This window comes from Salmo salar, chromosome 21 (assembly GCF_965601325.2).
Source record: "Salmo salar chromosome 21, fSalSal1, whole genome shotgun sequence".
Lineage (NCBI taxonomy): Eukaryota > Metazoa > Chordata > Actinopteri > Salmoniformes > Salmonidae > Salmo > Salmo salar.
Genome location: NC_138311.1, coordinates 35,631,127 through 35,654,446, shown reverse-complemented (window position 1 = coordinate 35,654,446; position 23,320 = coordinate 35,631,127). Strand labels below are relative to the sequence as shown.

General features: G+C 44.9%; 1 protein-coding gene across 8 annotated transcripts in view; it reads right to left on the bottom strand.

The window, feature by feature from the left end:
* Positions 1-23,320, bottom strand: part of LOC106582256 (mitogen-activated protein kinase kinase kinase kinase 4) — a 98,080-nt gene that overhangs the window by 21,244 nt on the left and 53,516 nt on the right. For 3 of the 8 annotated variants that reach the window (XM_014165141.3, XM_082967126.1, XM_045704715.2), the window contains exons 4-20: positions 19,934-20,059; positions 16,741-16,851; positions 16,279-16,369; positions 15,978-16,108; positions 15,557-15,611; positions 15,360-15,438; positions 14,795-14,970; positions 14,623-14,695; positions 14,285-14,495; positions 11,678-11,839; positions 11,489-11,590; positions 7,875-8,030; positions 6,210-6,425; positions 3,470-3,582; positions 1,531-1,688; positions 1,207-1,304; positions 249-430 (exon numbers count right to left, since the gene is read on the bottom strand). In XM_014165141.3, the coding sequence (XP_014020616.3) occupies positions 249-430; positions 1,207-1,304; positions 1,531-1,688; positions 3,470-3,582; positions 6,210-6,425; positions 7,875-8,030; positions 11,489-11,590; positions 11,678-11,839; positions 14,285-14,495; positions 14,623-14,695; positions 14,795-14,970; positions 15,360-15,438; positions 15,557-15,611; positions 15,978-16,108; positions 16,279-16,369; positions 16,741-16,851; positions 19,934-20,059 (2,240 nt within the window). The remainder of the gene's footprint in view (positions 1-248; positions 431-1,206; positions 1,305-1,530; positions 1,689-3,469; positions 3,583-6,209; positions 6,426-7,874; positions 8,031-11,488; positions 11,591-11,677; positions 11,840-14,284; positions 14,496-14,622; positions 14,696-14,794; positions 14,971-15,359; positions 15,439-15,556; positions 15,612-15,977; positions 16,109-16,278; positions 16,370-16,740; positions 16,852-19,933; positions 20,060-23,320) is intronic. The other 5 variants (XM_014165144.3, XM_014165147.3, XM_082967125.1 and 2 more) reach the window with 4 other exon arrangements.

Sequence of the window (23,320 nt, the reverse complement as noted above, 5' to 3'; positions counted from 1 at the left end):
TCTGAGCAGTCTTTCTAATTATTAGGACATGTAAATGCCTTAATCAGAGTTCCAGCTGTGCAGCTGATCTGTGCATGTGCTAGCACGAGCAGCGCAAGCTTCCTTCTTTTGCGCGAGTGAAGTGAGTTCGGAAAAACAAAGTATGCATCTTAGAAATAGTTTTCATATACACACTTTAATATGTCCGATCTAAGAATCAAATAGTTATCCCATAAATAACATGGTCACTAGTGTCCTCCTCTACATACACAGCATGAGAGTCCTCTGGTCCTGAGGTAGACTCCTCTCCTCCCTCCTGGTCCACCTCTTCATCATCCTCATCCTCATCCGTGGTCCCCGACTCCTCACTAGATGAGGAGTAGTCCGTCACCTTGTGGGGGCGTTGCACGTCCTCCACCACACGCAGCTCTTTGGCCAGCGCGGTCAGATCCTGGGGGAGGGGGGGGGGTCAGAGGTCAAACTATGCTTCCATCCCTTTCTCTCTCTTTCTTTCAGTCTTGATCTCCCTCTCTTTTTTTAGCTCTCTTTCCGGGTTGTGGATGTGTTGCCAGGTCACTCGCAGGGTTAAATGCAGGAGACAGGATGCAGGAAGCTGCTGGGGAAAGAAGTGAGGTCACAGGTGCGCCAGCCAATGAAGAGCCGGCCGGTGAGTAGCAAAGCCAATAGGATATGAGAAAAGAGATGAGTAAGTACATACACTGCTGCCATACTGCCAATGTGTCCACAAGGCTGGAAGAGGTTAGTGAGTCCATCAAGTGACCAGACCCGAGCACACAAGGAAGGAAGGGGCTGCAAGTATGTGAGTGATTGAATGATCCAATAAAAATAAATAACAAGTATGAGGGGAGGAGATTGAGGTTAAAAGGAACATGAGTAAAATAGCACCAATCAGGAGAGAGGCAAGCCATTAGTACAGAACCCTTCAGCCAATGAGATCGTCAGTACAAATACACACCCCATTTCATTCTAGCTTACCACTTCCCCCTACAGAATTCACAAGTACCGGTAATCCACAGCGCAGAGGGCGAAACAAACACACACACAAAGAACTATGTCAGATTATTGTAAAACCATCATTCCCACTCAAAACTTAATTCCACCGCTTTCTGAAGTGTCACAACACTTAGTGTAGTTCAACACTAAGTGTAGTTCAACACTAGTTAGTACACTAGCTAGACCACTAGTTTCACGGGGGTAAGGTCTCACCGCCAGTCGGTTAGTTCTGACCGACTCCTTCCTCTCCTCAGGTTTTTTCCCAGCATGCTCTGGATGCTGGAGGGGAGAACCCTCAGACTTTGATGAGGCTGAGAGAGGGACAATGGGGGATACCAGTCAGTAAATTAAAGAGCTATGTGGAGAATTGTGCCAAGAATTTAATTGTAAATGTGAGTACTTTGTAAACATTAATTATGTGTGTGTGTGTGTGTGTGTGTGTGTGTGTGTGTGTGTGTGTGTCTTGAGAGTGTGCATGTAGGAAACTATGCGTGAGACTATGAATGCATGTGTGTATCAGGGGAATATCAGACTCACAGCGGGCTCTGAACCTCTCCCCTGAGCCACTGTGAGAGCTGGGCTGGGAGCTGGAGTTACTGGAGCCAGAGGAGCTGCAAGTACTACCACTGCCACTCGTTGGCCTGGGAACCAGTTTCTCCACCCGCTCCCACAGCAGACGCGGCTCCGCTGCAGCACTGTGGAGAGAAATACAGAGGGGTTGTTATTGTATAGACACACAACCTTTGCATACTGTATAGACACACAACCTTTGCATACTGTATAGACACACAACCTTTGCATACTGTATAGACACACAACCTTTACATACTGTATAGACAGACACACAACCTTTACATACTGTATAGACACATACTTTACATACACACAGTACTTTACATACACTCAGTGGTCAGTTTATTAGCTACACCATCCCGTTCACTCCTACAGACAGTGAGTCAGGTGGCCGTGGCTTGCTATATAAAGCAGGCTGAAAGGCCTCGAGGCATTCAGTTACTGTTCGATTCAATGTTAGAATGGGCAAAATGAGTGACCTAAGCGACTGAGTGTGGTATGACCGGTGACAGGCGCGCTGGTTCCAGTATCTCAGTAACCGCCGGCTTCCTGGGCTTTTCACGCACGACAGTGTCTAGGGTTTACAGAGAATGGTGTGACAAACAAAAAACATCCAGTCAGCGGCAGTCCTGTGGGTGAAACAGCTTGTTGACAGGTTGAAGGAGAATGGCAGTCGTGCAATATAACAGGCGGGCCACAAATAGGCAAATAACGGCGCAGTACAACAGTGGTGTGCAGAACATCATCTCGGAACGCACAACTCATCAGTCTTTGTCATGGATGGGCTATTGCAGATGATGACCATTCCGGGTTTCACTCCTATCAGCTAAAAACAAGAAGAAGTGGCTCCAGTGGGCACGAGATCACCAACACTGGACAATTGAGGAGTGGAAAAACATTGCCTGGTCCGACAAATCCCGGTTCCAATTGAGTCATGCTGATGATAGTCAGGAGTACATGGTCCCATCCTGACAGGTGTCAACAGTACTGGCTGGTGTCAGTGGTGTGGGCAATGTTTTCTTGGCACACGTTAGGTCCCTTGATACCAATTGAGCAATGTTGCCATGCCCCGAAGAATTCAGACTGTTCTGGGGGCAAAGGGGGGGTCCAACCCGGTACTAGATGGGTGTACCTAATAATACTTTACATACACAGATATTCTTTACATATAGACATGTATACACATACATACAGTACATATTAATAGACAGACCCATAAAGAAACACACATACATTTCCATAGACACAGACATGCACAGTCTCAAAGGAGATGAAGCTCAGCATTATAGAGACATGCTAAGAAGGGAAGAGTGTGTGTGACAGTGTGCACACACACATAGGAGACAAGGATATGTTAAGCATGGCAGAACAGTAAGTAATGTTACATAAATCCAACCCAGTATCCACACATTGAGAAGAGGGCTCTACAGAGAACAGATAGACACACAATGTAGAGGTTTTACATTAGGGAAAGGGGATACCTAGTCAGTTGCACATTGAATGCATTCAACCAAAATCTGTCTTCTGCATTTAACCCAACCTCCCTGAATAAGAGAGGTGTGGGGGGATGCCTTAATCGAGATCCACATCATCATCACCTGGGGAGCAGTTGTTGGGGGTTAACTGCCTTGCTCAAGGGCAGAACAGAAGGTTATCACACCGGGGCCCACTCAGGGTTTCCAACCAGCGACCTCTCGGTTACTGGCCTAAAGCTCTTAACCGCTAGACTACCTGCCTCCCAGTACTAACAACCCGAATAGAAGTGGAGATGGTGAACAGAGGGACAGACGGAGGGCGAGACAGACAGAGCGACAACAAAATAAAGCAAAAAGGATCGATCGAAAGAGAGAAATAAAGAAAACGAGACAGAGAAAAAGATAAATGGAGGGACGTGAAAAGGTACCTGCAGGTGTTCCTCTGGCCCGCCGGGTTGTTAGGCGTGGCATTGGAGTTGCCATGGAGAGGAGAGTCCCTGCGTGACAGTACTGGAGACCTGGACGTTGTCCTCACAGGAACCTTCCACACATACAGATGCCTGCTCACAAACACACTCTACGGGCACATACACACTCTCGGAGGGCGTATGTGTACAAGAGAGTGTGACATAGGGGTGCCAGAAGCACAAAAGCTAGACACACATTGTTAAGATGTCCTTAGAAAGTCCCCAAAACGTTTCTACAACGTCCAAACTATGTCCCTGCGTACTCACACTGCGTAAAGCCAAACCACTGAAAGTGAGATCGGTCTGACACAGCAAAAGACAGCATTGTATCCACACCAATCTTCCCTCAAATGTTTTTCATCACTGAGCAAATTTCAGGTCTGCTGAGCGCAGAAAATTCTGTGCGCGCTTTTACTGTGAACACTAAGGCTGTACCCGCTTTAAGTTAATTTTAACAGTGGTCAAGTAGGCTACTGTGGCTATTTGATCATAACGTAGGCCTACCACAGAGTGGCTTACCATTAAAAACAATGGAGAAAATGCATCCCATAACATTTTTACATGGAAATTGCTATTCTATCGTTCAGCCTACAGTAGCAGCCAATGTGTGGTGTTCAATGTAGTAGGCCTACATTCCATGAGACCTTTGAAAAAAAACATGCAGGGCTTGACATTATTGTCCTTCATTTACATTACATTACATGACATTACATTTAAGTCATTTAGCAGACGCTCTTATCCAGAGCGACTTACAAAATGGTGCATTCACCTTATGATATCCAGTGGAACAACCACTTTACAATAGTGCATCTAAATCTTTTAAGGGGGGGGGACTACACTACGTATGTGACAAGTTTTACCTGTAGGCTTACCATCACCACTTCAGTAATACTGGCAGGCTTCTCAGTTGGCTAATTAGTGTTGATTTACAGTAAGTAGCTCTACACCATTATAAAATGGGTGGGTCTAATCCTGAATGCTGATTGGTTAAAACCGCATTCCAGCCGGTGTCTATTTGTCCTCCTTCAGACAAGGAGGTGACTGAAAATGTTGTGTTGTTTGATGGAAGAAATCATTTTACTAAATAAAACGCATAATTAATCCCATACCATTATTGCAGAGAATCAGACAAATTATGCTACCCTCTGCCTATTGGCTACTTAGCTTATTCAAACCTATCTCAAAATACAACACTGCCCCCTTTAACACAAGAAAATGCGCTTTAGCTAACTTGCTTTTCAAAGACGTCTAGAAATGCACACGTTTTGTGCTCTTGCAGGAAGTAATCACTCCCCCATTGCTGACTACAAATGATCTATAACTGGGCTAATAACTCACTAAGGATATGAACAAATGATCTATAACTGGGCTAATAACTCACTAAGGATATGAACAAATGATCTATAACTGGGCTAATAACTCACTAAGGATATGAACAAATGATCTATAACTGGGCTAATAACTCACTAAGGATATGAACAAATGTATAAATGTGCACATGTCGCTACACATAGTTCTCGCTTTGATCTCAAAACAAGCACATCTACTCACAACCGCCCATGCTGTAAAAACAGTCCAGTTAAAAGTGAATGGCACAGATCCATATATGGCAATGGTATTTTTGCATATAGGTCTACTGCAGCTCTGATTGGTTATGGTGCACAGGTTTGTGTAGAGCCGTGCCTGTCAATGCAATAGAATCCTAGTCCGATGAGCTTCTCTGCGCACATGAATATTTATTCTGCGCGGCAGTTCCGGGGAGCTGCGCGCCCACACAGGGGTTGATAAGGCAAGCGTGTGGATATAACGCTGTCTTTTGCTGTGTCAGACCTAACTCTCTCTTTCAGTGGGGTGGCTTAACACAAAAACAGCTTTAAAGTTATATTATAGATTTCAGCATTTCTTGTTAGTAGTTTCCAGGGGACAGGAGGGAGAACAGCTTAAGAAGGAACAGGGGGCAGCATCCAAAGCAAAGCAGGGCGGAACAAAGCCACTCCATTCAGATGGAACGCTAACTAACACTGACATTGATATGAGACACTACCAAAGGCTTACACAGGAAGGAGGGGGCAGAACAGGAAATGGCATACTCATACCTCACCAAAGAAGAGGAAGTGATGTTTGATAGGTAGGCCCTATGTGAAGAGAGGACAACAATACCACCTCTAATTTGTGCAGATGGGGGGCAAAAAAAGGTCACGATTTCAACATGAGGAATATTTTCCTTGGAGAACGTTTCTAACAGTCTGAATCCTACCCTTTATTTGTGACAGCCTCCAGCGTCCCATTGATTTGGGAGCATCTCTAAAATGCTGAAATGCAAAAGCACTCAGCTGTCGAGTGATTGCTGCTGCAGCTTTCTTTTGTCTGGTATTTTTACATCAGTCTGCTATGGAGGTCTGGGAGGCTGAACGAGGGAGGGTTCTGAGAGGAGAGACAGAGGGGGAATAGAGAACGAGCATCTAATCCTTTCATAACGTTATGCTCTCTCTGAATCCTCTCAGCAGGCTAGGGTGAGGAGGAGGTCGCTCCGTCTTAGAAATGTTACTATGACAACTGTCACTCTGCTCACTCACTCCAATGTTGTCCTCTCCAGCATCTAGTGACTACTAGTATACCGGTCTACAGTTCAGACTTCCTAGCAAAGCCGTCTAATGACTACCAGTTTACCCGACTTTGCCAGAGGATGGGCCTATCTTACCCTGGGAGGGGTGTCGTCTGTGGGGGCCTTGTCAAGGGGCAGGGCCTTGGGCTGGGGGTTGGACTGCGGGTCAGTGCGTGCGGGTGATGATGGTGCAGGGTGATGGTGCTGCTCCTGAGAGCACAGGTGGAGGTGTGCAAAGCTAGGGACGATGGGCTCACTGAAGGAATGGGAGCATGAGACGACGGGGGAAGCGGCCAGGTGGGACCACTGGACCTTCCAGGGACAGAGACAGACGGGTGCTGTCAGAGGGGGAGGACACATTGGGAGGAGTGTGGAGGTTTGGGGGAGGAGGAGGGAGAAAAGAGAACAAGACCACAAACCCAAGCAGCAGACAGTGATTGGATACTGAAACTTCAGGAAGCATCAAAATGGGCAGAGTTGTCTTGAGACCAATGGGAAGTCTTAGGAAGCATTTGATTGTTTCACATCACAGACAGCCAATGACTGCTCCACCCGTTTTGATGCTCATGACGCTTCAGTCTCATCACCAGTTGTGAGAATGAGCATGGATCACATAAACAAGGCATACACAGATCAGCTACTGTAGCATCATGCATAGACAGTTAGACACAAACACTCACATAACGGCATGCACACATTCAAGAAAACTTTTTCTGGTACAAGTAACTAAGAGGAGTATAATCCAATAGGGACATATCCATACTAGGTTTATGACTGAATTTATTCCCTTTCCAATTTATTTCAAATATGTACTGAGAAGCGCTCAGACAGGAAACCCCAAAAAGATGAATCACTCAACAAATGAGTTTTCTGTAACAAGCCCAACACGCCTCATATCTGTCTCTAATGACGTGTCACTAACGAGAGAAAAGTGACTAATGCATTTAATGGCTCTGCTAAATCATTTAGCAATCAATTACATCATCATCATCACCCAATTCCACACTGTTACATCTAATTACCATGACATTACCCAAAAACACAATGTTGCCCTGAATGGTGCCCTGTGACATTAATGACTGTATTCACACTGGGTTGGTTGAGTCTCCGAGCAAATGATATTAGTAATATACTGAGTCACTATGAAATCAGAAAGACAAATTATGGATGTGTTTGTGTTGTTTAGCACACAGTCAAGATGTACATGTAACAGCTCTACCTTTATAAAAGGAGTCACCAACCTGGCAATGTACACACACACTCACACAATAGAGAAAGCAGTCAGAGGTAGAGCGAGTGGGTAAAGCTGGTATTGAGCAATGAGTGGCCAGTATAGAAGCAAGCAGCTTGGACCTCCTAATAACACAGTGGTGGAGGATAGGCTGTCACCCAGGGAAGTATCAAAGACGATGGAGTTACCTATTAAGGGACTAGAAAAGGTCAACTATGTCATCAGTAAGGGACAGAGAACAACACCCACATTTCTCCACACTGTGAAAGAATTCAGCTAGAACAGAGGCTAGAAGAGAGTTAGCGAGGGGGAAGAGATAGTAAACACAAGAACAAAAATCTACTGTAGGTAGAAAGACACCACTACTGCAGATACACAACCCAGAGAGAGAGCGAGAGAGAGAGAGACCACCCTGTTAGAACTACCTGGAAGGAAGAAGGGATTGGAAAAAGTAGAGCTACGGAAAAGGGCAGAGTAACGAAAGGAGGAATAAGAAACTGGCGATCGGCCATCTTGGTTGTTGTGGTTACCTGGGGTTCCATGGGCCTTTGCATGGCAGGCTGGACAGCAATGGGGGCGTTTCCATTGGCCATGGTCTCGGCGGCGCGGGGAGGAACCGGGGGCTGAACCTTAACCTGGGCGGCCTGAGGAGAACCTTGGATGTTCTTACGGTACCTCTCATCAGCCTGGAGGGACAGAGAGAGGGGGACGGAGTCATTAACCATCATCAGGACAAAGAGGATCGAGCCACAGCAGCAGTAAGTAGTAAGACATTTCAGGTGGTCTTTTGAAATACCTGTTACACTAAAGGGGCATTATCATAATTTTCACAATTTCACAGTATTATTCCAACCTCAGTGTGGAAATATATAAAAACACAGGACAATCACGTTTTTGACTGCACTGGGCGTTTAATGTTTTATGTTCATAATAATTTAGTTTGGAGAAGAGACAAATAAATATAAAGAAGAGTTTTCATTTTTCCAAGGTGCTGTACTTCCATCTGACAACAGGGGTCTCCATTTGACAACAAAACCCAAACAGGACACTTCCATGTACACTTGATTGGACAGATTGATGAAAAGCTAATATATTGCCATCTGAATGTAGAAAGGATATGGGTAGGTAGCTTGGACATGCATTTTCCCAGGGCTGTATCTGTAGTTTCTATAGAGGCCTCATCCTGAGCAGGAATAGTAACATGATCACTAAAGTGAAAGACCCTCACACCAGAAATCAAGCCACACAGCCCACATAAAAATGCACACCTTACAGCAGTTTATGACTACAGCAGCAGCACAAGCAAAAGCAGCATTCGACAGTAGCGTCATGGCAATGAAGCTTGGGTTCACCTCTCCAATTGGCCCAGGCGTGGGGCCTTTGGGGTCAGGGGTCAGTTGCTGTGGGGACTTGGTCCTCTCCTGGATCAACAGCTGTGGGGACATGGTCCTCTCTTGGATCAATAGTTGTTATGGGGAATTTGTCCTCTCTTGGATCAATAGTTGTTGTAGGGACATGTTCCTCTCTTGGATCAATAGTTGTTGTGGGGACATGGTCCTCTCTTGGGTCAGTTGCTGTGGGGACTTGGTCCTCTCCTGGATCAACAGCTGTGGGGACTTGGTCCTCTCTTGGATCAATAGTAGTTGTGGATACTGAGACCTGTTGGTGGCTGGCTGCATGGGTTTTGGCTGCTGTTGGAGGAGCAGTAGATAGGTCTGCTCCTGCTATAGCTGCTTCAGGGCCTTTACGCTGCTCCTCCAGCTCCCAACACTTGTTCTACTGGGTGCAAGGAGGTGTGGTGGTGCATCATCATCTAAACGTGGCCCCCCCACTGAAGCATGGTGTGTGCTGTTCTATTTGAAGTCGTTCTGTATAAACAAGCTGTATCCATGTAATGAGGGAAATGTTGAGTGGGTTTGTATTTTCACTGGGACCCAGTTAAGTGTTTAAATGCTTAGAAAATATTTACTATTACAATATAGGCCAAATATTGGTTTAAAATGTAAAAAGGAAAAATGACTGAGCTAAAAGCTGATGATGCGTAAGAAGACATGAGGGAGACATTAAGACATTGGTTGAGAGAGAGAAACGATGACAAGCAACGGTGGTGTGAAGTTGAAGGGATGTGGGTGATCATATCCTCACATTATCTAATGTCCTCATCAAACCCCTGGAGGAACAGAGGCCTTCAACAACATACACAGTGTTAACATGTTGCCACGCAGATCCGCTAACGACACACCATCTCAGCAGAGTTAGGAACATTGGTAGAGAAACAATGAAAACCTTCTCTTCCTGTTGGTAGGACACTCCCACATCCTGGTGACATCCTCAATTAAGGACTGTAATAAACATTCTGGCTTCCCCAACTTTGCCCAGAGAATGAATAACTCCAACCTCAATAGTTAGCTCCATTCAGATACACTGTGATATACTCTAACTGGATATTAAGAGTAGGGTGTGATAATAAATCCATTTTTCAACACCCTACTACAGAGCAAAACCCATAGACTGCAAACCACTGACTTAGAAGGCTAGAAGAACAGATGAATAATGGGGGGATATACAGTAACAGTCCAAAGTTTGGACACACCTACTCATTCAAGGGTTTTCTGCACTGTAGCATAATAGTGAAGACATCAGAACTATGAAATAACATATGGAATCATGTAGTAACCAAAAAAGTGGTAAAACAAATCTAAATATATTTTATATTTGAGATTCTTCAAAGTAGCCACCCTTTGCCTTGATGACAGCTTTGCACACTCTTGGCATTCTCTCAACCATCTTCATGAGGTAGTCACCTGGAATGCATTTCAATTAACATGTGTGCCTTGTTAATTAAAAGTTAATTTGTGGAATTTCTTTCCTTCTTGAGTCAATCAGTTGTGTTGTGACAAGGTAGGGGTGGTAAACAGAAGATAGTCTTTTACCAAATAGGGCCAAGTCCATATTATGGCAAGAACAGATCAAATAAGCAAAGAGAAACGACAGTCCATCATTACCTTAAGACATGAAGGTCAGTCAATCAGGAAAATTTCAAGAACTTTGAAAGTTTCTTCAAGTGCAGTCGCAAAATCCATCAAGCGTTATGATGAAAGTGGCTCTCATGAGGACCGCCACAGGAAAGGAAGACCAAGAGTTACCTCTGCTGCAGAGGATAAGTTCATTACAGAGTTCACGTAACAGACACATCTCAACATCAACTGTTCAGCGGAGACTGCGTGAATCAGGCCTTCATGGTTGAATTGCTGCAAAGAAACCACTCCTAAAGGACAGCAATAAGAAGAGACTTGCTTGGGCCAAGAAACACGAGCAATGGACAATAGACCGGTGGAAATCTGTCCTTTGGAGTGATCAGTCCAAATTTGAGATTTTTGGTTCCAACTGCCGTGTCTTTGTGAGATGCAGAGTAGGTGAACGGATTATCTCTGCATGTGTGGTTCCCACTGTGAAGCATGGAGGAGGAGGTGTGATGGTGTGGCGTGCTTTCCTGGTGACACTGATTTATTTAGAATTCAAGGCACACTTAACCAGCATGGCTACCACAGCATTCTACAGTGATACACCATCCCATCTGGTTTGCACTTAGTGGGACAATCATTTGTTTTTCAACAGGACAATAACCCAACACACCTCCAGGCTGTGTAAGGACTATTTGACCAAGAAGGAGAGTGATGGAGTGCTGCATCAGATGACCTGGCCTCCACAATCACCCGACCTCAACCCAATTGAGATGGTTTGGGATAAGTTGGACCACAGAGTGAAGGAAAAGCAGGCAACAAGTGCTCAGCATATGTGGGAACTCCTTCAAGACTGTTGGAAAAGCATTCCAGGTGAAGCTGTTTGACAGAATGCCATGCGTGTGCAAAGCTGCCATCAAGGCAACTTTGAAGAATCTCAAATATAAATATATTTTGATTTGTTTAACACTTTTTTGGGGTTATTACATGATTCCATATGTGTTATTTCATAGTTGTGATGTGTTTACCATTATTCAACAATGTAGAAAATAGTCAAATTAAGAAAAACCCTTGAATGTGTAGGTGTATCCAAACTTTTGACTGGTACTGTATTAAAGGCTAGAAGAACAGATGGATAATGGGAGATATACAGATGGATAGAAGAAGATAGATAGGCTTACAGAGTTTGGTCTCACCAGTAGCATGGCCTGTTCATGGAGCAGCTGCTGCTGCAGGATCTCCAGGTGCCTCTGCTCCTCCTCCAGCTGGCAACGGATGTACTCCTGTCAATCAAACCACACACAAGCAAGTGTCAGGGGTAGACTACAAGTATCATGAAAGAAACTGTTGTCGATAGAGAGTTCTCCTACCTGCTCCCGGTCAGCCCTCCTTTTCTCCTCCTCAGCCCTCCTGCGCTCCTCCTCCTCTTTACGCCGGCGTTCAACCTCTTCCATGCGTCTCTTGTCATCCTGCTCCCGGCGACGCTGCTCTCGCTCCTGCTGCCTCCTCATCTCCCGCTCACGACGTTGTTGCTGTGGACGACCATAGGGGGCGACAGAGCAGGCGTCAGGAGCAGACATCACTATGCATTATCACTCTGAGCTAGCTAGCTCTCTTGTTTCTGGTCACCATATCTGGCTTTTATGAGACAAGCTAGCCATTTCTTATTGTGAGGATGTGAGATGCTAGTCTCACTTCCCAGGGTTCACGGTTGGTGGACTACACTACGTATGTGACAAGTTTTACCTGTAGGCTTACCATCACCACTTCAGTAATACTGGCAGGCTTCTCAGTTGGCTAATTAGTGTTGATTTACAGTAAGTAGCTCTACACCATTATAAAATGGGTGGGTCTAATCCTGAATGCTGATTGGTTAAAACCGCATTCCAGCCGGTGTCTATTCCACAAGTTGCCACCGGTTAAATCTATGACGTTAAAATGCCTATTTACTCTGTTCCATCTGACTGCGCAATCCACGGTCTCATCAACCCAGCCAGGCAATTTATAAACTTGATCTCCACTATAAAAAGCATCTAGACATTATCTCACATTTATTTTAGACTAACATTTAATTTTCAACTGCGGAGACTTGTATAAACCTTGCTGTCTGTCTCTCTGACATTTGCAACATTGTTTCAATATTCAAATTCGATCTCCTACTGTCCCATAGTAATTAGCTGTCGTGAGTCGGGACGAAACAGACAGGCAGGCAGCGTTTCTTAGCCAGTCAAAATTATGATTCAGCTGCCATCATTTTTATGGAAATATCCCCCAAAATGTTAATTGAGAAATGGTAAAATGAAACGCAGCTAATTTGCAGTCTTTCCAGCTTCAGTTTGAAGTGATTGTGTTACTGTAGCTATGTTGTGAGCTAGCTCCTCTGAACGACAGTGTCCTGACGAGTGAGCACATTTTCTATACCAGGCGAAGTCGCGCCTCATCAGCTTATTGTTATGGATGTATCCAAATGTCACTAGAAAACAGCTTAAACAAATGCAAATGCAGCTACTTTGCTGTTATTCTGGCTGAACTTTTTGACACGACTGTAAGTTAGCTGTCGTTGGCTAGCTAGCAAGCAAGGGATAAGAACGTTGCCAGCCAGTATGGCAATGGAACATTTGGAACGAACGACTGGGTTGCGTCCATAGATCGAGAACAAAAAGACGATGACTGGGACGCATCTCTAGCAACCCTAGATTTGTGTCGGGATTATATCTTCTGGAAGGATGAAAAAGTATGAATAAATTGATCAAACTAATGTTTTTAATGAAAATATGTCAATCATTATGTGAATTTGTTGGTAACCTGTTGTATAAAAGTGATAATGCCCTCGAAGCTGGTGTTTGGAGGATATATTGGCTCGGGCCTAACAACACCCATGCCAATATATCCTCCAAACTCCGGCTTCGAGGGCATTATCACTTAAGTAGAATAAGACCTGCACTAGATGTGGTCCCTAGTTCCATTAATTACCCTGTGGTGGTCCCTGGCTGCATCATGAAAAAGCATGTCTCCGTATTTAACCTTTAAACATGGACTATGCCATATAATTCTCATGCCCCTTGGTCAACTCGCCCAAGAGGATTCCCTGACCCTACAGTATATGATTGGTTAATGCACTTTCTCATGAATCAGAAAAAAGCCTGAAACTGTAGGAAAGTGTATGCAGAGGTTAATGCAACAACAACAAAACATGACTGAAACAAGTCGGTCACATTTTGATTGTCTGTGGGGCGAAGTTACACTCCCATTTCATGTAAAACATTCCTGACCTTCTTTTAGGGAAAGAGGATCCTTTTGTACATGTATTAAACTGTGAATTTGACCAATTAGAAATCCAACAAAAAAAATGTAACAAACAAAAAAGTTCAATAAATTATCCATATGACGGAAATCTGTCGAAGTGACGGAGAACTTTAACCCTTGTGTATGGGAAACTGTATGGAAAAACTATGGGAAAATGTGTGATTTTGAACTATTCTACACCGGAGGAGCACTCCGCTGTTATATTTTCTGACTCAATTGTACAGGTTATGTGTCTTTAAATAGGTTCCAAGCAGATAACTTAGACATGGTAATATCATGGGGACTACTGCATATAAGGCATGGGTCAGGGAATTGGCTGTGCCGTTTTCTGCAGACTAAAACACACTCACACTCACACTCACACTCACACTCACTCACAGAGCCCTGTGGTCTTCCTCAGAGAGATAAAGGCCAATTAGGAAACACAGCCCAGAGGGCCAGAGGCTGCACACAAATACACTAATCACTACACATTACTATAAACACAACACAGAGGGGGGAGACGTCTGTGAGGAGTGTGTTGACTGCTTTAGCACACACACAAAACACACGTTATGCACACATACACAATTTATGGGTGCAGACTGCAGAGTAAAAGGAACAAACACACACCATTAGACAGGGAGAGGGAACACACACAAACAATCTTAGACACACACACTCTTTCATACCTCCTCCAGCCTCCTCCTCTGCTCCTTCTGCTGCTCGATGCGTTTCTGCCTCTCTGCCAGTAGTTGGCGCTTGTACTCCTCCTGCTCCCGGAGCTGCTGCTCCTGTAAGAGCTGCTGTCTGCGCAGGGCCTCTGAGCGCTCCTTGTTCTCTTGCTGCAGACGGATGAAATCCCTACGCAGGGTTGACTCCCCTGGTTGGTTCACTATGGAGCTACAGGAAAAAGACATACGTTAGTATGGAGCACGATGGAGCTATGGACCAAACAGACACTTTAGCTAACGCATTTGCTATTAGTATGTTGGCTAGTTTTTGCCACAGGTACATGTGGGTTAATTACCTGGGCTCCCCCTCCTGCTCCTGAGCTTCCTCCTCCTCTTCCTCACTCCCGCTGTACTCATACTCGGTCTCATCTAGAGAAGAGAGGAACGGTGAGAATGTTTAAGTAAAAAAAAGATCTTGTGAAGAAGAGGTTCTGGAGAAGTGTGTGCATTAGTATGTCTAAGACTCACCTTTCTCCCCCCTCTTCTTCTTGGTGCGGTCGATGTGGTCTTTGAGCTGGATGCGGACCTGCCTCTCGTTGGGCTGGTCCCTGATGAAGGGGTGTTTCAGCAGCTGGTCGGTGGGGGGCCGCTGGGTGTAGTTCTTCACCAGGGAGCCCTCGATGAAGCTGCAAAACTTCTTAGACCTGAGGAGAGGAGGCATTTGTTACTTTTATGAGCTTATGCTATATCTACCAGGGGATGTCAGCTTAGCTATTGTTTTTATTTAATCTTTATTTAACTAGGCAAGTCAGTTAAGAACAAATTCTTATTTTACAATGACGGCCTACCCCCTCCCCTAACCCAGACGATGCTGGGCCAATTGTGCGCCGCCCTATGGGACTCCCGACCGGTTGTGATACAGCCCAGGTTCAAACCAGGGTCTGTAGTGACGCCTCTAGCACTGAGATGCAGTGCCTTAGACTGCTCTGCTACTGGGGTATGAAGGAGTTTCACCAGTGTCATTGTTCACAGTGGGATTGTAAAATGGTGGCTTAAATGTCTGAAATCATAACGGCAGAGATTAGTCACACACCATTTCTTTGACTTGAGTCGAGGAGGAGGGTTTCTGGGAATGAGGAAGAGAGCTCTCATTGGATGCATATCGCACAGCGCTGGAAGACAAGACCAAACACAGGTCAGCCAGAGGAAAACAAACATAATTTCAACCAGGTTTGCCCTCTGGGACAAATTGTAGTGTAGAAGTCCAATAGTAAGAGTGGCTGTACTTACGAGGAGCTCCCTCAGCCATCTCTATAGCTGTGATTCCAGTGGACCACAAGTCACTCTGCAGGAGAAAACACACTATGAAAGATATGGACACAGCTACCATTGTGTGTGTGTGTGTGTGTGTGTGTGTGTGTGTGTGTGTGTGGTGTGTGTGTGGTGTGTGTGTGTGTGTGTGTGTGTGTGTGTGTGTGTGTGTGGTGTGTGTGTGTGTGTGTGCGTAAATCTATGCATGCATACGTCTATAGGATGGTAATTACCACCCTCTCTGGTCCTGACAACATCAGCCCCAACCTGCTACTGTACTGTCCCATCAGCCTACACAGCCACATACAATGGCACAAACGCAAACAGCTATCAATCCACCAACTCGACACACCGCTGGACACTGACAGAAAGCAGCATGGTTTTATTGAGCGCATCTTACTCTGTAGTCATAGGTGGCGTCTGGGTTCTCGTCGCAGGCGATGACCTCGGGCGCCATCCAATAGGGCGTACCAATGAAGGTGTTCCTCCTACCCACTGTCCGGTCCAGCTGGGCGCTCACACCGAAGTCCACTGGAGGAGGGGGGAGTAAACCGGTCAGAACCAGTTCAAACTAGTTTAACCCCCACATATCAAACCAGCCCCATGCAGTTTAAGCCAGCTTAAACCAGTTCAAACCAGTAATAAAGCAGTCCCAGTTCCAATCAGGCCCATTTGAAACCAGTTTAAATCAGTGAACTCACCTAGTTTGACCTCTGCGTTCTCAGTCAGCAGCACGTTCTGGCCCTTGATGTCACGGTGGATCACATGGTGGGCGTGCAGGTGAGCCAACCCCTGAGGAGACACACATTCATAACAGTCATTTATTGTTTTTTAACCTTGTAGAATCTCCAAAGCTCAAAAATAGGAAGACTTGGGGCTTCTAGGGCAATTCAGGCAGCTGATTGAGTAACTTTTTACTGAAGAAAGTGTTTGTTTTATATAGTGTTTTGCTTTTCGTGTATATTGATGTGTATTATGTGTATTATGTGTATTAGTGTATTATGTATATTCATGTGTATGTCTGATAGAAGGTTCATCTGTAAAAGACCTTGGTCTCAGCATGACTCCCTTTCAAAATAAAGGCTACATAAACAAAGAAAAATAAGCTACAGATCCCAGCATGCAACAGCAGGGGAACTTGTAGGGCGTAAATGTGGACTCACCCTGAGGATCTCACGAGAGATGTAGGCGATCCAGTCCTCCTTCAGTGTGTTGCCCTTGGTGTTCTTCACAAGGTCTGTGATGGAGCCTGCACCACAGAACTCCATCACCAGCTAGAGACCCATAGAGAGAGAGAGAGAGAGAGAGAGGAGAGAGAGAGGAGAGAGAGAGAGAGAGAGAGAGAGAGAGAGAGTTAGAGTAACGTGCATACATACACAAGCACACACAAAACACACTATGCAGCCATTATTTTAACAGTGTAGATGTGAAAGATTAGAGTCACAGCTGTGAAAACACTAGACCGAGTACTTGAGTCTTTACTGGGAGAACCACTCACTCTCCTTCCTTCTCTCTCCCTCTCTCTTTCTAAGAAAACTATAGATGGTTGTCAATAAACCGGGCAAATTATAGCAAGATAAATCCCTCTCTCCCCTACTCCATCCCTCCTCCTCTCCCCCCTTTAGTCTCTTGATGCACCTCCACCTCTGAGAGACAAAAATCCACCGAGTTTGACAGGGGCCATCAAAGGTAGCACTTTCAGGCAAACACACAGGGACTGACTCCGAGAGAAGGGAGGTGAGGAAGGAGGAGTTCAAACTTCACCCAACCTTTAGAGGATTGGAGGAGAGAAGGAAGGGCCTTTTGTGGAGGGTATGCATCAGTGGAGGCTGCTAAGGGGAGGACAGTTCACAATAATGGCTGGAATGGAGCCTTTGGAATGGCATCAAACACATGGAAACCCTGCGTTTGATGTATTTGATACCATTCCACTTATTCCGCTCCAGCCATTGCCACGAGCCCATCCTCCCCAAATAAGGTGCCACCAACCTCCTGTGGTATACATGTACCCACTACCCACTCACTTGAGGAGGGATATGAGTGGGTTGGAGTTAGGTTGGAGGCAGCTATGGTATCCATCTTTGTCATAGTGATACTAACGTTTGTAGGTGGGTAATTTAGGCTGTAGGGGATAAAGCAACCCAAAAAAATTCCATTACAAACTTAAGTCAATATCAGATCGGCGGGAAAGATTTATACCACAATTACGAAAGAAAGCAATACTAAAGCACACAATTACCATTAGAAATAACATTTTGATGATAAGATATTTTCATTTCATACTTTCTCATATTTTGGTTGCTAGAGACGTGACCCAGTCATTCGTTCGATTAGCTTGATATTTATGGATGCGACTCAATAGATTTTTCCACATGCTCGCTGGCAACATTCTTGTCCCTTGCTTGCAATCTAGCCAACTAGCTATGCCTAACACAGTCACAAACTCTGCAGCCAGAATAACAACAATGTAGCTGCATTTGTGTTTAAGTTTTTCTCTATTTACAATCATTTGCATACATCCATAACAATGAGCTGATGAGGCCTGCTTTTGCCTGGCATAGCTAGAAAAGTCTGCCTTCTCGTCAGGACACTCAGACACTGTTCATTACGAGGAGATCACATTGCATATCAAACACTAGGCTAGAAGCTAGCGAAATAGTTTGTTGCTAGCAAACCTGCCAATATGACAACCAAATTAAAAAAATACCAGTTGCTGAAAACAGCTGGTCAAACTAGAAACATGTAGGAGTATTTGATAGCATAGCGCCACTTGCGTCATGACTGCAACATAGGGACCAGAGAAATTCATGTTCATCAATCACCATGTTAGGTCATCAGATGGTCCAAAAAAAGATGTATCTGCAAAAACAAAGCAATGCTAGCAACACTATATATACACACAAAAGTATGTGGACAGCCCTTCAAATTAGTGGATTCGGCTATTTCAGCCACACCCGTTGCTGACAGGTGTATAAAATTAGAGCCCACAGCCATGCAATCTTCATAGACATACATTAGCAGTAGAATTGTGTTACTATAGAGCTCAGTGACTTTCAACGAGGCACCGTCATAGGATGCCACCTTTCCAACAAGTCAGTTTGTCAAATTTTTGCCCTGCTAGAGTTGCCCCGGTCAACTGTAAGTGGTGTTATTGTGAAGTGGAAATGTCTAAGAGCAACAACGGCTCAGCCGCGAAGTGGTAGGCCACACAAGCTCACAGAACGGGACTGCCGAGTGCTGAAGAGCGTAAATATTGTCTGTTCTCGGTTGCAACACTCACTATGGAGTTCCAAACTGCCTCTGGAAGCAATGTAAGCACAATAACTTGTTGGCAGGAGCTTCAGGAAATGGGTTTCCATGTCCAATCAGCCGCACACAAGCCTAAGATCACCTTGCACAATGCCAAGCGTCAGTGTAAAGCTCGCCGCCATTGGACTCTGGAGCAGTGGAAACGCGTTCTCTGTAGTGATGAATCACTCTTCACCATCTGCCAGCACGACGGACGAATCTGGGTTTGACGGATGCCAGGAGAGCGTTACCTGCCCAAATGCATAGTGCCAACTATAAAGTTTGGTGGAGGAGGAATAATGGTCTGGGGCTGTTTTTCATGGTTCGGGCTAGGCCCCGTAGTTACAGTGAAGGGAAATCTTAACGCTACAGCATACACTGACATTCTAGACAATTCTGTGCTTCCAACTTTGTGGCAACAGTTTGGGGAAGGCCCTTTCCTGCTTCAGCATGACAATGTCCCTGTGCACAAAGTGAGGTCCATACAGAAATTATTTGTTGATATTGGTGTGGAAGAACTCAACTGGCCTGCACAAAGCCCTGACCTCAACCCCATCGAACACCTCTGGGATGAATTGGAACGCCTACTGCGAGCCAGGCCTAATCACCCAACATCAGTGAACAACCTCACTAATGCTCTTGTGGTATACTTTTGGTTGTTTAGCGAGCTACCTTTTTTCCCTGTTGGACCTGCATTGATAAGATATCCAATTTCGGTTTGTGTGGTTGTTGATTTAGCATTCTGTAATTTTGTAGCAAGTACGGTCTGCATGTGTAGGCGCATATTGCGTCATGATTGCAAGTTGTCCCGATATCTTTTCCAACTGTCCCGTTATCTGGTGTTAATATCCATTCTAGAATGCCCGTCCATCCAATCAGAAATGAGTGTCAACAATGCTGTGGTAAAAACATACATTTCATTTCTAAATACTTTCTACCTAGTTTTAGTGTGGCCTGGAGTGTGTTTTTTACCTAAACCTCGAGTCATCCATATGATGTAAATCCGCCGCAGTGACGGAGAACTTTAACCCCTGGGGCTGAGGGAAAGCGGGAGGTAAACCAACTTACCCATAGCTGGTCGTCGTGTCCTGGGGGGCTCTTCTTGATGAAGGCTCCGTAGTAGGTGGCTATGTTTCTGTGGTGGGAGTACTTCTTCAGCATATTAATCTCCAGTTTAATCTCCTCCTCTTCATCCTATAAAGAGCGCAGGAGAGCGAATGAGGGAGACCATTAATTGAGTTAATGGCTCCCAGATGACCTGATAACAGTTTAATCTGGGAGCCCCCAAGACAAACAAACAACCAACCAACCAACCACAGTCATACACACACACACACACACACTTCCTAACAAGCTATTTGTTTTGTTTATGATGACTTATGAGATGACATTCCATGGCTGTTTACCACTCTTGGCATTCTTCAGACCGTAAGTTTATTGTAATCATGACAACAACAATAACAGAACAGGCTGGTATTTATTCAACCACATTATGAGCCTAGTAAATACCACAATTTATTGATATTCAGTCAAACCGAGACTGTTGAAGAGCATGGCAGTGAAAACAGCACATTCTATATCGTACAAGATAATGGAGACTAATAAACCAATATCACACACACACAGTGTGTAGGATTCACTCATAAACCATGTCAGGCATCCATTCGATGAGAAAACATCAATTCAGTGTCATTTTTAACAATACTCCCTCAACATGTGGTCTTCCTGTTGGTAGAATGACGTGACATTTCCCATGCCTGGTTTTATCATTCAGAGAGGGGGGAGAGAGAGACAGAGACAGAGAGGAGCTGACAGACAGAAGCGGTTGGGTGTCTGGGTTACAGCTGCTCAGGCAAGGAAATATGACATCATCTCTCTCCTCTATCTCACCTTCACATCAGTCTGCACTCTCCATAACCTCATCTCTCATCACCCCATCTTCTCTCACTCTGTCCTTCGTATGCCCCACTTTCCTCATTGTCCTGATGCTATAATCACCATTCTAACTCATGAAATGGTGGGAGAAGGTGGAATCAGCCATCATACAGATAGTATCACACAATGGAACAAATAAGGGTGATGTGCAACCCTTTTTTTTTTTACTGGGTGCAGAGAGTGATGCAACACCTCCGCCAACCATTTTCTCACCTTCTACACTGTAAAGATATTCAGCTGGGAGAGAGAGGAGAGAGAGAAAGCACGAGAAAGAGAGAGAGCACAAGAGAGAGTGGAAAGATGGAGAGACTGTGTCTGTATCAGGGCTTTTACTAAGAACTTCTGATTACCATTGAATCACAGTGAATGATAGCCACCAACAGTAGCCTTTCTGCTAGGTTAGGGGAGCAGGCCTCTAGATAGTACAGCCAGCCCTCTGCTCTGCCGCAAGTAGACCTAATGTGATTAGAAGTTATACAGCGAGACACAGAGAGGCAGGGAGAGGAGTGGTAGGTAGAGAAAGAGCAAGAGAGGAAGAGAGAGAGGAGAGATGGGTAGTGATGGGAAAGAGAGCAAGACGGAGAGAGATGGAGCAAGACAGAGGGTGTGAGGGAAAGCAACCAAGAGAAAAAGGGCAGCGATAGGAAGAGAGGGAGAGAGAGAGGGACAGAAGAGCGAGACAGTGGTCAAGAGAGGTGAAGAGAGCCAAGCGGCTGTGCGCCTTAGACCCCTCCCATAATCCCACTGCACTTCAACTGAACCTTCTGAGAGGAGGAGGAAAGAAAAACAAACTCAACCTCCCTCCCCCTCTCTGTGCTGTATGTAGAACAGGATGTGGTATCTGGGTCAGGGCACATATGCTGAGATGAGCCTGTAGAGTAAAGTGAAGCTAGAACTATACTGGAGCTGTCTCTAGATCTACTGTAGTATGTTCTATACAGGAACACACGTACATGGTAGGGAGCTTGGCCAGAAGTACTAGGCTGACAATACATGTTTCCATCCTAGGCATGTTTCCATCCTAGGCATAGACCCTATAACTGGTGTGCACCACCGCTACACACCTCAATGATGCTACCTGACCCTGTTTCTTCAAGTAGTAGGCTACAACAACACAGTTCAACAAAATATACCGAAAATACCTCAAGTCATAGCTCACAAACAGATGTTTTCTGCTGACCAGGAGTTCCTGGATGGCACATATCATATGTCCTGTCGGTTCACTAGACTAGCTTATCTACCCCCCTGCAGGACAACCAGAGAATATTTTCAAAAATAAACAAGCTACTCCAACCCAACTAACTCTCGCTCCTGGCAAACACCCAAACCGCAACTGAATTGTTTATTTTACAAAACGGCTTTAAAAAACCCTCCTCTCAGAAAAGAGCTGATGTGTGTAAAATATCTCTAACATGTGTAGATCACCAGCAGGACTGTATAGCCACACGGCAATACTCTCATTCTCTGTGCTCCTACGGACTATCCATCCTTCTCCCTGTCCTAATCGCTATTCCATCTTTTCTTTAGTCTCTATTTTGCAACGTTCACATGAGAAGTGAAAGGGTTGTGCTCAGATGTCTTATCAAATCAATTATTAGAGACAGGGTAGGAAGATGCTTTGTCATGTAGACAAATACAGTCTAACATTTGCTTAGTGACAATAGCCTGGGTCTGTCTTTCTGTTCAGGCACCATAAGAGACACTGTTAAGGCAAATGGGTGGAGGCAGACACTTAGTACACACACACACCTCGAAGGCAGGCTGACTTCACAAGACATGACTGGGGGTCCATAGAGGCTGTGTGCAACCCTCCTCCAGAGCATCTGAACACCAGACCTCTCAGCACTGCCTAATGCTGCCCTGGGCTACATAAAACCACCTCCATACAGCTCCAAACACAAACTCAGCTTTGTGGCATGAAGAGGAAAAACACGGAGGTTGAAGCCCTAGATTCATATAAGCCTGATATTATGGCTATTTTAGGAGGGAAAATATTGACCAGGGGAATTGGGGAAAGGAGAGAGAGCAGGGGGTGGTGGAGGTTTATCTTGGCGACTGTTGCTATCCTGCTACAGTATTTGTGTTTTGGTTCAAATTAAAGACATACTGTATCTAGGGCCGCGGATGCAATAAAATTCAACTTGGGATATGTCCCAAATCTACATGGGCTAGAATGTGGCTATAAAGTATTTATTATTAAGCATAGCTGGATCATTGAGTCAAGTACTAAAGATCTATTCTGTGATCCAGATTTTTACTTGATTTGGTCTTGACATAACGTCTGACAAGGGATGTAATTTGTGTATCTAATGGTTTGGGTCTTAAAAAGGAAATGTCTCTCTGAGGAGTCTATTGGAGGGAATATAAAGTCTAGAATGAGTCCAAGGAAGGATTAGACCGTGATGTTATAAATCAACAGATTATTCAGGAAGTAGTCTAACAACACTGGGAACCAAAATGGAACTGTTAATGAATGGAAGTGAATGTGTGGGAGCAAATGGACAACCAAGTAAAGCTATG